We start from the raw sequence: 11,024 nt of genomic DNA, 5'->3' as shown, positions 1-11,024 counted from the left end.
CAAAAAGTCAATAACTGAACTTTTAAAGTCTTTATCCAAAACAAAAAGTAAAATTCTCAAAACCTGTTTAGTAATACAAACAGTGCTGTACTGAAAGGTATGATATGAGAGGCGTGCTGCTCAGAGCACAGAAGTCGACATTTCAGACATTTGCCAAGCTCAGGAGTGACAGGATGAGCACCTGCTGTTCTGCTGATGGACTTAGAAAAAGCAGTTTGACATTCTGATCAGCAGTAGAAGGCTGGTGCGATAAACCCATTTGAGATAGAGGCTACAGACAGTCCGTTCCTAGTCAAGTTATTTGGTCACTTTTTTTTTTTTCTCACCCACTACATTCTTAGAAAAATAACTTGTGAGGAAGAGTGAACACTTATAAGCCCCTAGTCGACGGACATTCGACCTTGTTTTAGGGGGGAAACTGATCTGTTGTAGAACAAAGTGCAGTGTGTAGACCTATTTGTAAATCTCTAATGAATCACATAATGTATATGTTGCTCTAATTTTGGTTACAAACTTGAACACACATTCTAACACAGTTAAAATATAGTCTTCTCTCTGGGATACAAAAGTAGCAAAAGAAATATTCAATGGGGACAACACAAAAATGACTGTGGAGGACTCAGATAACAAACTGTGTTTGAAGAATGACTCCAAAGAATTCCCCATTACATTATTAAAGTAAAATAGACCTTGTAGCATTGTTATGGTAGGATTTGTATGTGACATGTAGAATATGTCTGGATACAGTATGGCAACAGCACAGTGAGGTGGGACACTGCATAACAAGCACCAAGGCCCTTCTATTAATCTACTGAGGTCAGGACGTTGAGCCCCCAAGTTCAAACACTTGTGGAGGCTTGTGGGCTTTGAGTGAAAACTGAAAGAGACAAATCCAGACCTCCAACCAAACTGAAAAATCATCTGTGCCCCAGTAAAAAAATACCGAACACCTGTTATTAAATCTATACATGTTGGCAGATGGTGATGTGTATGAAAATAAACTGTATAAACATACAAAAATGCTTCGGATTCTGACATTCAAGACTTCCAGAGTCAGTCACTTGCTGTGCAACAGGACAGATATGCTTTGGACAAAGAGGACTTCGGATGTTAGAAATGCAGAAAAGTGGTTCATCCATAATGTGCTACAATCTTCAGCTGGAGGACATGATGGACAAATCAGTTCAACATTCTATCGATTTGATTGTGACATCGCCGCTTCAAGTCTCCCTCCTACTTACAACAGACTAAAGAACATCTCTTCTCACTACAATATATATCAAAAGTTTTTTGTTTTTAAGTTACATCCATACATCAACAGTGACCGCCATCAATAATTTTTTGAACAATACAGAAGAACTCATAGATAAATGCAACACAGAGAAAAAAAAAAAAAACCCTTATAATGTGACAACATGACATCAGCATTCTTACGTTAACTTTTGCATAACACAGAGCATGGCAGCAAACACACAAGCACAATGCAACAGGGAGGAGTAGCAAGTCATTTAGGACATCCATAAATAAAGACTCAGCGAGTCCGGGGCTGCTGCTGCTGCTGCTGCTGCTGCTGTTACCCCACAGGACCACACTGGGGCAGGAGTGGGTACAGTGTGCTCATTGTTGGGAGAAAGACAAAGATGTCGGGATATGGTTCATGATGAATGATGCCCGGGACCGGGGAGGATATGGAAGAACCGAGAGAGGAGCGGATCGGCATGCTGCAGGGAGATCCGACATGCTACACTGGCAGATACGAAGAAAACAAAAGTCGACACAAACGTGAGGGTAAAAGAAGAGGAATAATTGACACACTGTACCAGACACGTATGCCCTCTGAACCGGTCTACTCACAAGCATGTTTAAACTGACTTAGAAATATAATCCACTAAAAATCAGTATCTATGAATTAAGGCAGGGTGGCTAGTATACTGCACATCCCTCTTCAGATTCCCCCCATTCCCCTCCTGCAGCTGTGTGTGTGTGTGTGTGTAAGGCTTTGTATTACACCTCTTCTACTTTTTTTTATTATTATTGTTGTTGTGTTTTTACACCTTTCTCCTTTGGCTACTAGCCTGCTGCTGTGTGGCTACCTGTAAGGCAAAGGTGTGTCACGTACAAACATACAGTAACAGGCAAATTCATGCATACACTCGCGCACATGCACACGCACGCAATCAAACCTAAAGGGTTGAGCTTGACCGGCCGCAACCTTAGTTGGCCAGACCACGAACTGTACATAAATGTTTTCAACAAACATTAACAAAGAAGCAAACGGGACACGGAAAGTGTGAGGAACAGGCAAGAATGGGAGACTGAAAATGAGGACAAGGAATACAAAAAGGCCTGACTGTTGACGTGTTGAAACAGGACAGTTCCACAGTGCGTGAATCAACGCACCTTCGCCCCTTTTTGTTCTTAGACTTGTTCAAGTAAGAGTTTGGGTTCGGAACTTGGTTGAGACTAAGACAGGGGACGACACTGAATCGAAAAGATGTTACCAAAGTATGAAGATGAGGCGTTTGGGGCTGAAATATCTAAAGGGTTGTTCACTCAGGTGTAGCCCAGAAAATGCACATGGTGAGCTCAGCGTGGAGGTGGATGCGTGTGAACATGTTTGTTTGTATTTCGCTCTAGAAATCCTTGATCCTTGAGATGCCGTCTCTCGGTCGCACATCCAGGCGCCGATGCACTCTTATGTTTTCGGCCCGCGAGATCCACATGCACATAGTTTCGGAGCCCGCGTTTTTGTGTTCACACGGAGGTCTCGGGCCCCGGAGCGTAGTAGGCAAACCCTTCTCCCGAGAGACGGAGCATGTAGGGGCTGAGAGAGCGCACGTCTGCCCCTCCACCTTCCGCCAAGTGGACCAGTAGTTTCTGAGGAAGGGGATCAGACCTGCGGAGCGACAGCGTCTCCGCAGCGCCGAGGTGGAGGTGAGAGGAGTCCGTGCTCGTGCCTTTGTAGGATCGACGAGGGGACAGTGGAGTCAACTCGGCCACGCAAGCCCGCGACAGCTTCTCATCATCCTGCGGAGAGAAGGAAGGACGCATCGTCACAAGGGAAATCCAAACCACAGAAGAGGGAAAGGGAAATGAGAAGAACTGCACCATGCGGATCAAATCACTTGTGAATGAGAAGAGAATGTGAGACGGCTTGATGCATAAGATCGGACAGCAGGGATTCATTCAGAGGGTTTAATAGATTTGTTTTATATATCCAGATGTTTTGTTTTAATGGTAATGTTATAGACGCTTGGATCAAATTTGCTGAACAAACAGTGTGGACATCATTTACTGATCAATGATGAGAAACCCTCTGAACATTCCTAATGTGATTAATAGTGGTGACAGATTAAAAAATGAAGACATAAATTACACTTGCTATTCCACCTTCCAACACCAGATGTCATCAGTATTCCTGATACAAGATGATACTTTTCAGATCCAAGCTGCCTGGGCAACTTGGATTTTTCAGTTTCATCTGTGACATCAAGTTGGATTGGGTAACCTACTGATGACCCTGCCTAATAAAATGACCTAAGTTACCAACTAAACGTGATTCAAATCTGTATGAACGTATAAAACCAGCTCAGTCATCTCAAATTTCACAAACTAAACCTCCTTTGACCCAGAACCTCTAGCTTACATCCATCTGTCTTAAGCTGCAAAAGAGGAGTCGCGACAAGCCTACTACTTGTTGCCCACTTGACAAGTGGCAATGGATGAAATGAAGTAGCCTGGGTCTAACAAAGAGAGGACACAATTCCTAAATTGGCTGCTGCCCTGATCAAGTCAATTCCCATCCCACATGCAGTGAGAAGCACAGCATGCTTTGCAACCAGCACTGCAGAGTTAATTGGAGGTTGTGATTCCTGAAAGTAGGTTTGACGAAAGGAAACGTCTTGTGTAGATGCAGTTATCTAGGCCCAACCCCCCCCCCCTCCCCTCCCCTCCCCTCCCTGAGCCACAGCACAACAACATGCCCCATGCAGTGCAGAGCAGCAGGAAGCATCCCGGCAGCAGCAGCTTCAGGAACCCGACTCCCCACGGTAAACGCCCTTTGTGTGCCGTTACCATGGTGACCCTAGCCCACCTAGGGGGGGGTACTCTTGGGTGTGCTGGGAGAGGTGCTGTGGCTGTGTGACATCATGGAGTCATAGTTCCTAGCAGCTTTCTCTCCACTGTCTCCCTCACAGGTCCTATCAGGGTGGAGCGGGTTCCTCTCATTGCTTCCCCCTCCACCATCTGCAGTGCCAGGAGCCACACAGCCCTCCGGGGGCCCCGCTGTCCTTACCGTCTGTGGATGACGTTAAAGCAAAGTGAGGTGATGAATGAACCCGTTCGGACCGTGCGTCTTGTGTCCAGATATACTCACTGGCCTTGGCTAGCTAGATACCGTTTGTGGTAACTGTGACCACTGCAACTAAACTGAAAAAGGACTCTTTTAGTGCAGTGATTACCCTTTCATGTTCACTCACATCCCCGACCAACTCTGAAAGGGACTTCAGAACAGGCCCCAGTGCACTCTGGGCTAGTCACAGCTGTAAATACCACTGTCCAATCCTGATTTGATCTCCAAGGACACACTTTAGAGGGAAGCTCAAACGGTGTCGTGGATCTTTGGCAATAAGAGGTTGCTAACCGTCTTTCGGGATTTGCACACCATTTCTGTAAATCAACTTCAGGCTATCTGATAGCTAACACGTGATCTGGAATGGTTTAGCGATGACAAATAATTGGGACAGCAAGTAAAGCTTATTTAAAATAAAATAAAAGACACTATAAATCATGGCATGCAATTTAAATATCTTAAACAGTACGTATAAAACAAAACACAAAAGACACACAATATATATATATAATGGGAAGGATGACAGGAAAGTATAATCTTCCAACCAAACACTGTTTCACTATTGTCATCAATAGCGACCTAGTAGTTAGTTTCACATGGAGCGAGGCAGTAAGTGAGACAGTAATAAGTGGTTTACACTGAGACATATACCACCATGCATACAGAGACGAGGGCTTAAAAGAGAGAGTCACCTCCTCTTCCTGCTCCTCTCTCGTCTCTCTGGGCCAATCAGAAACTCATTCTGCTGGAGGACTGAGAAAGCATGAAGATGGTGGACGGCTCCACAGTAAGGCACGGGCGAGTGGACTGCAGTTAACCCCCCGAAAGAGCGAGTGAGTGCAGAGTCACAGGAGCAGTGAGGAGAGCAGGGGGGGGGGGGCGGCAAGAGAGGAGAGGGAAATAATAGGGGGGAGAAAAAAGAAAGGAGGATAAGGCCGGTGAATGAAAGGAAAAGGGAGGATGGTGTGGGTGATGGTGGTCCATCAGATTGCAGTGAGACGGGAGAAAAGAGAAGAAAGAGCACAGCAGGGAGAAATCTGTTAGACCTTTCGTTCATTTTGCCATTCACGGTGAAGCTTGTTTCACGGGAAGGTGAGGCTAAGCCACAGCGAACAAAAAGTCATTCTAAATCACACTGTTGCTCAAAGCTATTAGGGATTCTAATGGCGTTCCTGGATGATTAATTGAGTGGAATAGATTTGCAGCTTACTCATGTGGTTTCTTACAGTCAAAACATTAAGTATCAGCTAGCATAGGAGTGGATTCCACTTACTATATCAGACCATTTCAGTTTATGAACTGAAATGGTCTGCTAAAAAAGGCACAATTTAAAAAATGGGAAAGCATTAATTGGTTAATGATTTTAGCAAAGCAGAAGTCGCTACAGGAAAACAAACACCTAACCTGGGGACAAGAGAATTGAAAGCTCGGTGCCGAGATCGTACCTGTGCACGTTCGGTGGCTGTGGGACACATGGCCCTGCAGAGGACCTTCTTGATGACATCTGGCAGCAAGCTGACCGTTACAAGCAGGATGATGCTGAGCCAGGCCGGACCGCTGGACAACATCTGCATGAACACGTAGTACATCCTCTGGTAGTTCAGGAAGGGCCTACGCAGCAACGGGAGAGACAGAGAAGGGTTTCACAAATCTCCGAAGCTACATAAAAGTTGCAATTGCTAGAAAAAAACCAACATATTTTACCAAATGATGCCTCCCCAGAGAAGAGAGAAAATAACGTAGAAAAGTAGTGACCCCCAGATGACAAAGTGATTGATCCAGGTCCAGTGGTGTGTGTCCAAGGCAAGCTGAAACAAACAGAATACACACATAAAAACACTCAGCCTGTCAATGAAGTCAATGACTTCGCCTTTAGGGTTTACTGTTGTGCAAACTGAGCGGCCAGTGTGTAGTCGATCATATACGTAACATGCTAGTTAACGCGTGCGCCGCGAGCTTGTCCACGCATACGATGGGGCACACATGCAGCGCTAATGAACTCATTTAAATGAGGGGATTATGCGATGCAATAACGTTGGGGTGTCTCTTTTCTTCCCCGTTTCACTTCTGAAGACATGTGCTCACGCACCTTGAGCGTAACGGTGAAGACCAGCACAGTAAAGACGAGAGTCCCGAAGGTCCAGTTCCCAAACATCTGCGAGGGAAGGAGGGGAAGAAGAGGGTTAGCGGCCACATCAATCACACACCCCTATCACCCAGCATCCATGGATTGGTGGACATCCTGTGGTTTCAGGTGATCTGTTTAAATGGGTACTTAGCTTTGGAGCCAATAAACTAAGAACATTTTCCTTTCCCTTCCCTCTTTGCATCCAAATCTTTCTACCTGCTGACATCGTAGAAACGGTTTAAGCAGACATCAGGAGTGACAGATGGAATGAGAGTTGAGAGGGAGGTAATGAAAGAGGGAGGTGGGGTGGAGGGAAATCAAGACGAAGAAAGCCGGGAATTTATGTAATAACCACAGCTGGTTGTTGGTACCAGCGCACCTTCCTTGCAAGAGTACCTCCTTCCATTAACTATTTTCTTCATGGATGCAATAAACAGCAGGAATTTCCATTTTAAACCTGCTTTTCTTTTTGTTCGTTTGTCACCCGTACACAAAGAGTACAGGATGAAAGCAGACCAGCCAACCCCTGGATGCTGGAGCAGTGAAATTAAAAGCTACCCAACCCCAAGAACTGCTACCACAAATACATTGGACGTACGAACACACACAGATGCACAAACACGTTAAACAGAACAACAAACAGATGTTAGATCTTAATCTATAGTGCATACTAGCATTACTCTACTTACTAGCACAACGAAACACAAGGATAATGTAGGGGAGCATCTAAGGTTTCTACTATGTCAGTGGAGTTGTTCAGATCAGGTACTGTGTAGGATTCAGGGCTTTACAGAGATTAGAGGAATAATGGAGCACTGGAAAACTACACATTCAAATGAGAGGGCATGGAGGATGAAGTGAGGAGGGATGAAACTGGATGAAACGGTCAAACTGAAAGCTTAAACGGTACGACAGGAACTAAAAAAGCGTTAAAGACAGAGAGAGCTGACAGGGAGGGAGATAGGCTTACCATCTGTGTGTTGGTGGTCATAAGCTGAGGAAGAAGGAGAAGAAGAAGAAGAAGAAGAAGAAGAAGAAGAAGAGGAAGAAAAAGAGGAAGTGGAGCAAAATAAAGAGAAAGGAAGCAGAGAGAAGGAGGGGGAAGAAAAGAGAAAGGAATCAGGACAAAGGGAAAAATGAATTTCAGGATGTTTCAACTTAAAAAACAGGACCAAAGGCAATTGAAAACAGTTGACATGATACAAATTAACAATACAGAGAAAGATGCTACTGCGTTGTCGATATGAATGGAGGTCCGATGCCGCTGACCTATCGGGGGGCCTGGGACAGAAACCTTACTGTTACAGACCTATAATAACAAAAACATGACCACAAAGTCATCCTGTAACACTTAACTCCTCTTTCATGAGAATCCAATGGAGATGGATGAGTGTTCTTAGAGGGAGCACTAAGTTTGTGTCCATTATTCTCTTTCAATTTCCCTAAAGGACACCCCGAACGCCCCACAAACTGATCTATTTCTACTCGTTTCTCAAAAAAGACCGATCCCACTGCCTCTGTTGACATAGGCTCACCTGGCCATTGCTGGTGAAGGTGGTGTTGTCAAACAGGAAGTAGGCACCAAAGAAGAAGATAACTGCGTCAAACACACCCAGGCACGTCCAATACATGAAGACGGGCCAGCGGAGGAGGGAGTTCTTCGCTATGTCCCTAAGAAAGACGGCAGACAAACGGAACAGCTGAGTAAAAGAAACAGAGATTATATCATAAAAGTGTTTTCATCAGAACTGCGCTGACTTGTACAAGGAGGGGTCCCTCTTGAGCCTGTCAATGGTGACGTGCTGCTCAACCAGGCTGTAGAGGAGGATGGGGAGTGAGGTGAAGCTGATGTTGTACAACGTCAAATAGGCGGTGTCGTACAGAGGCTGCAGAGGGACAAACACAATACAGACCACATCAGACATCTGGAACTGAAGGCTATCTTAAAAGCTACTTCAATTTGTTGTTTTTGGCCACTTGCGGGCAGCAGAACGAGCTGAATATATTGACAAATTAACGTTTTTTGTTAAGTTGTTATAATGAACATGTTGCACATAATTGTCTAATTTCAAATACAGTTATGGCTTTGTCTATTTGACGATTATAAGTCGCTCTGTTCCGGGCAGAATAGCAGGTCCTTCAGCTGCTAGATGTGCTTCTTTGAGACCAGCTAGTTGTTAACTCAGCCATTTTGGTGTTTGGCAGGTTGAAGTGGGTTTATTAGAGCTGGAAACAAGATTGATGACAGTGGAGTTTGTGGGTCATGAAATCAAAACGAAAAAGGGGTGAAAATGCTCAGTAGAGCTGAGGGGAACTGCAGAGTAGAGCGTCTCTGACACAAATGAATGCAGCTCTAAACATAAACTTTCATTTCTACATGAAGCCAGTTCAATTCGTGACACCGTTAGGATATGTAACGGCATTGCACATATTACACTGTGAGTTTGCAGACTGGAGCCCGAACAGTATGATGTACTTACCTGCTGGGAGAAACCACAGAAGAACTGGTACAGGAACTGAGGGAAGATGAAGCATACATTCTGGAGAGATTTAAGAGGAGAAAAAAAAACACACATAGAGAGACTGATCAGCTTGTGACGAGTACACGGAAAAAGATTTGAAGAATCTAAAAATGCCACCATCTACACATTTCTGTTTATGCAGAGATTGTTTGCTATAAGCTCACTGAGTGGGCCGCAAAGAGCTGGCCTGCCAAAAGAAGAAATCCGTTGGCAGGGCGCTGCTTGCTGTGGAAGCCGCCCACACTGATCATCGGAGCCATGAATCCAGGAGAGAATGTTTCACCAGGGATTCATGAATCCGGTAATCTGTCAGAGTAGCTGCAAAATCGGGTTCCTTTTAACTCAGTGTTTCACTGGGAATTACCATAAAGTGATTAGAGCGTGTGAGCCAGTGGCGCGCACAAGGCATTCGTCTCGTACCTTGTAGAAGAAGTACTGAACAAGTTCAGCAATACGGATGTAATAGTAGTGGCCATGAACGAGCAGCATCTTCTTCAGGTGTTTGAACTTCGGGATGGCATAGTCGCTGTTCCTTGCCGCCTGTCGGCCCTCTTTACCCATGATGCCTTCAGGAGAAAAAGGAGATGGGTTACAGGGAATCTGATTAGGAATATAACACAGCCATGCGTGTAACACATGAAGGTGGTTTTCCTAAATATGGAGACTAGAGCCCAACTAATATACTGTTATGTAGGTGAGCCAAAACTGGCTTTTCTTAAATATATTGTGTTGGCAGATAGTCAAATAGAATGTGTGTGCATGTTTTATTAAATGAATTTGTAGGTATATGTGGCCATTTTTAAATGTATTCAATATATTATTTATTTATGTAGTTACCAATTATAGTTATTTATTTCATAATTTATTCAAGTAAGGATTTCTGTTGAAAGGATTTGATAATAAAAGTTCACTGTCAAATGTTAAACGTCCTGTCTCTGTACATATCTGACAAGGATTCCTGCCAAAAATGTTTCTTTACATTATGTGTGTGTGTGTGTGACCCATACATCTTCATCAAATGTGTTTTACTTTAAAAATAAAAGAGTCAATATCAGGAGGCTTTAGAAATCAACCTGGGCTCTAATAGAAGCAGCGTCTTTCATTTATTAACGGACACTTATTACGGCGTTGAAATGTACTCACCAATGCCCACATGTGCTTCCAGGATCATGCTGACATCGTTGGCCCCATCGCCGATGGCGAGGGTTATGGGGTGCTCCTTGGAGGCTTTAATTAGCTTCACAATCTGCAGAAACAGAAGCCCGACGTCAGTGACTACCACCGTTTGTCACCGAGGAACGGGCCCGGACTATATCTGTAAAGTGAAGAGCAGCTCTCTCACCTGTGCTTTCTGCAGTGGTGCCATCCGACAGCAGAGCACGGCGCTGCAGTTGCGACAGATCTCTAAAAAGATCTCTCTGTAGTTGCCGGAACCGGCCACCTCCTGTTTGGGCTTCAGTACTGCAGACAGAGTGGCCCCGTCGATGATCAGACCAAAGTCCAGGCAGTCTACTGACAACCTGGATCAAAATATCACAGACCGATCAACCGGAAAGCTTCGATTTTAGCCAATTGTAGATCAGTCTGCAGTAAATTCACCTTGGACTCTAAACTTGCGATCACTATTTACTGATGTGGTATAGACCAAACGACTAACGGAGAAAACAATCAGCACTGCAGATATACACATGAATGATGTCATACCCAGATATAGAGCGTTGTCTGAGAACAGTCCGGTTTAGTTCGAACAGAATATCGTGCAGACTCTGCTCCTCAGTGCGTTTCTTGGTCAGCTCGAGGATCTGGGTGCTGCGGCGGAACAGCTTGCTGGCGTAGCAGGTAGCCGCCGCCGTCTCCATCTTGTCCCCCGTCAGGACCCAAACTTTCATCCCGGCCTTGTGCAGTGACTCAATGGTGTCCGCAGCTTTCTCCTGGAGCCTGCGCATCAATAAGTCGATAAGGGTCTCAGCCTCCAGTGGGGTAGGCTAAAGCATCCATCAAAACTTCAATCAATCAACTACCA

At 44.8% G+C, this 11,024-nt stretch overlaps 1 protein-coding gene across 2 annotated transcripts in view; it reads right to left on the bottom strand.

The window, feature by feature from the left end:
• LOC306704440 (phospholipid-transporting ATPase IH-like) overlaps positions 1 to 11,024 on the bottom strand; it is a 32,100-nt gene continuing 21,076 nt past the window's right edge. The window contains exons 19-30 of one of the 2 annotated variants that reach the window (XM_079170793.1): positions 10,706 to 10,939; positions 10,344 to 10,521; positions 10,145 to 10,247; positions 9,422 to 9,567; positions 8,960 to 9,019; positions 8,238 to 8,365; positions 8,015 to 8,150; positions 7,450 to 7,473; positions 6,441 to 6,506; positions 6,056 to 6,159; positions 5,797 to 5,962; positions 1 to 3,027 (exon numbers count right to left, since the gene is read on the bottom strand). In XM_079170793.1, coding sequence (XP_079026919.1) covers positions 2,755 to 3,027; positions 5,797 to 5,962; positions 6,056 to 6,159; positions 6,441 to 6,506; positions 7,450 to 7,473; positions 8,015 to 8,150; positions 8,238 to 8,365; positions 8,960 to 9,019; positions 9,422 to 9,567; positions 10,145 to 10,247; positions 10,344 to 10,521; positions 10,706 to 10,939 — 1,618 coding nt within the window. In that variant the 3' untranslated portion in view covers positions 1 to 2,754. Of the gene's footprint in view, positions 3,028 to 5,057; positions 5,159 to 5,796; positions 5,963 to 6,055; positions 6,160 to 6,440; positions 6,507 to 7,449; positions 7,474 to 8,014; positions 8,151 to 8,237; positions 8,366 to 8,959; positions 9,020 to 9,421; positions 9,568 to 10,144; positions 10,248 to 10,343; positions 10,522 to 10,705; positions 10,940 to 11,024 lie in introns of those variants that run through there. The other variant, XM_079170794.1, reaches the window with a different exon arrangement.

Source organism: Pholis gunnellus, assembly GCF_910591455.1.
Source record: "Pholis gunnellus genome assembly, chromosome: 12".
In the NCBI taxonomy this organism is placed as follows: domain Eukaryota; kingdom Metazoa; phylum Chordata; class Actinopteri; order Perciformes; family Pholidae; genus Pholis; species Pholis gunnellus.
Note: the sequence above shows the minus strand (reverse complement) of the source record. Positions and strands in the feature narration are given on the sequence as shown.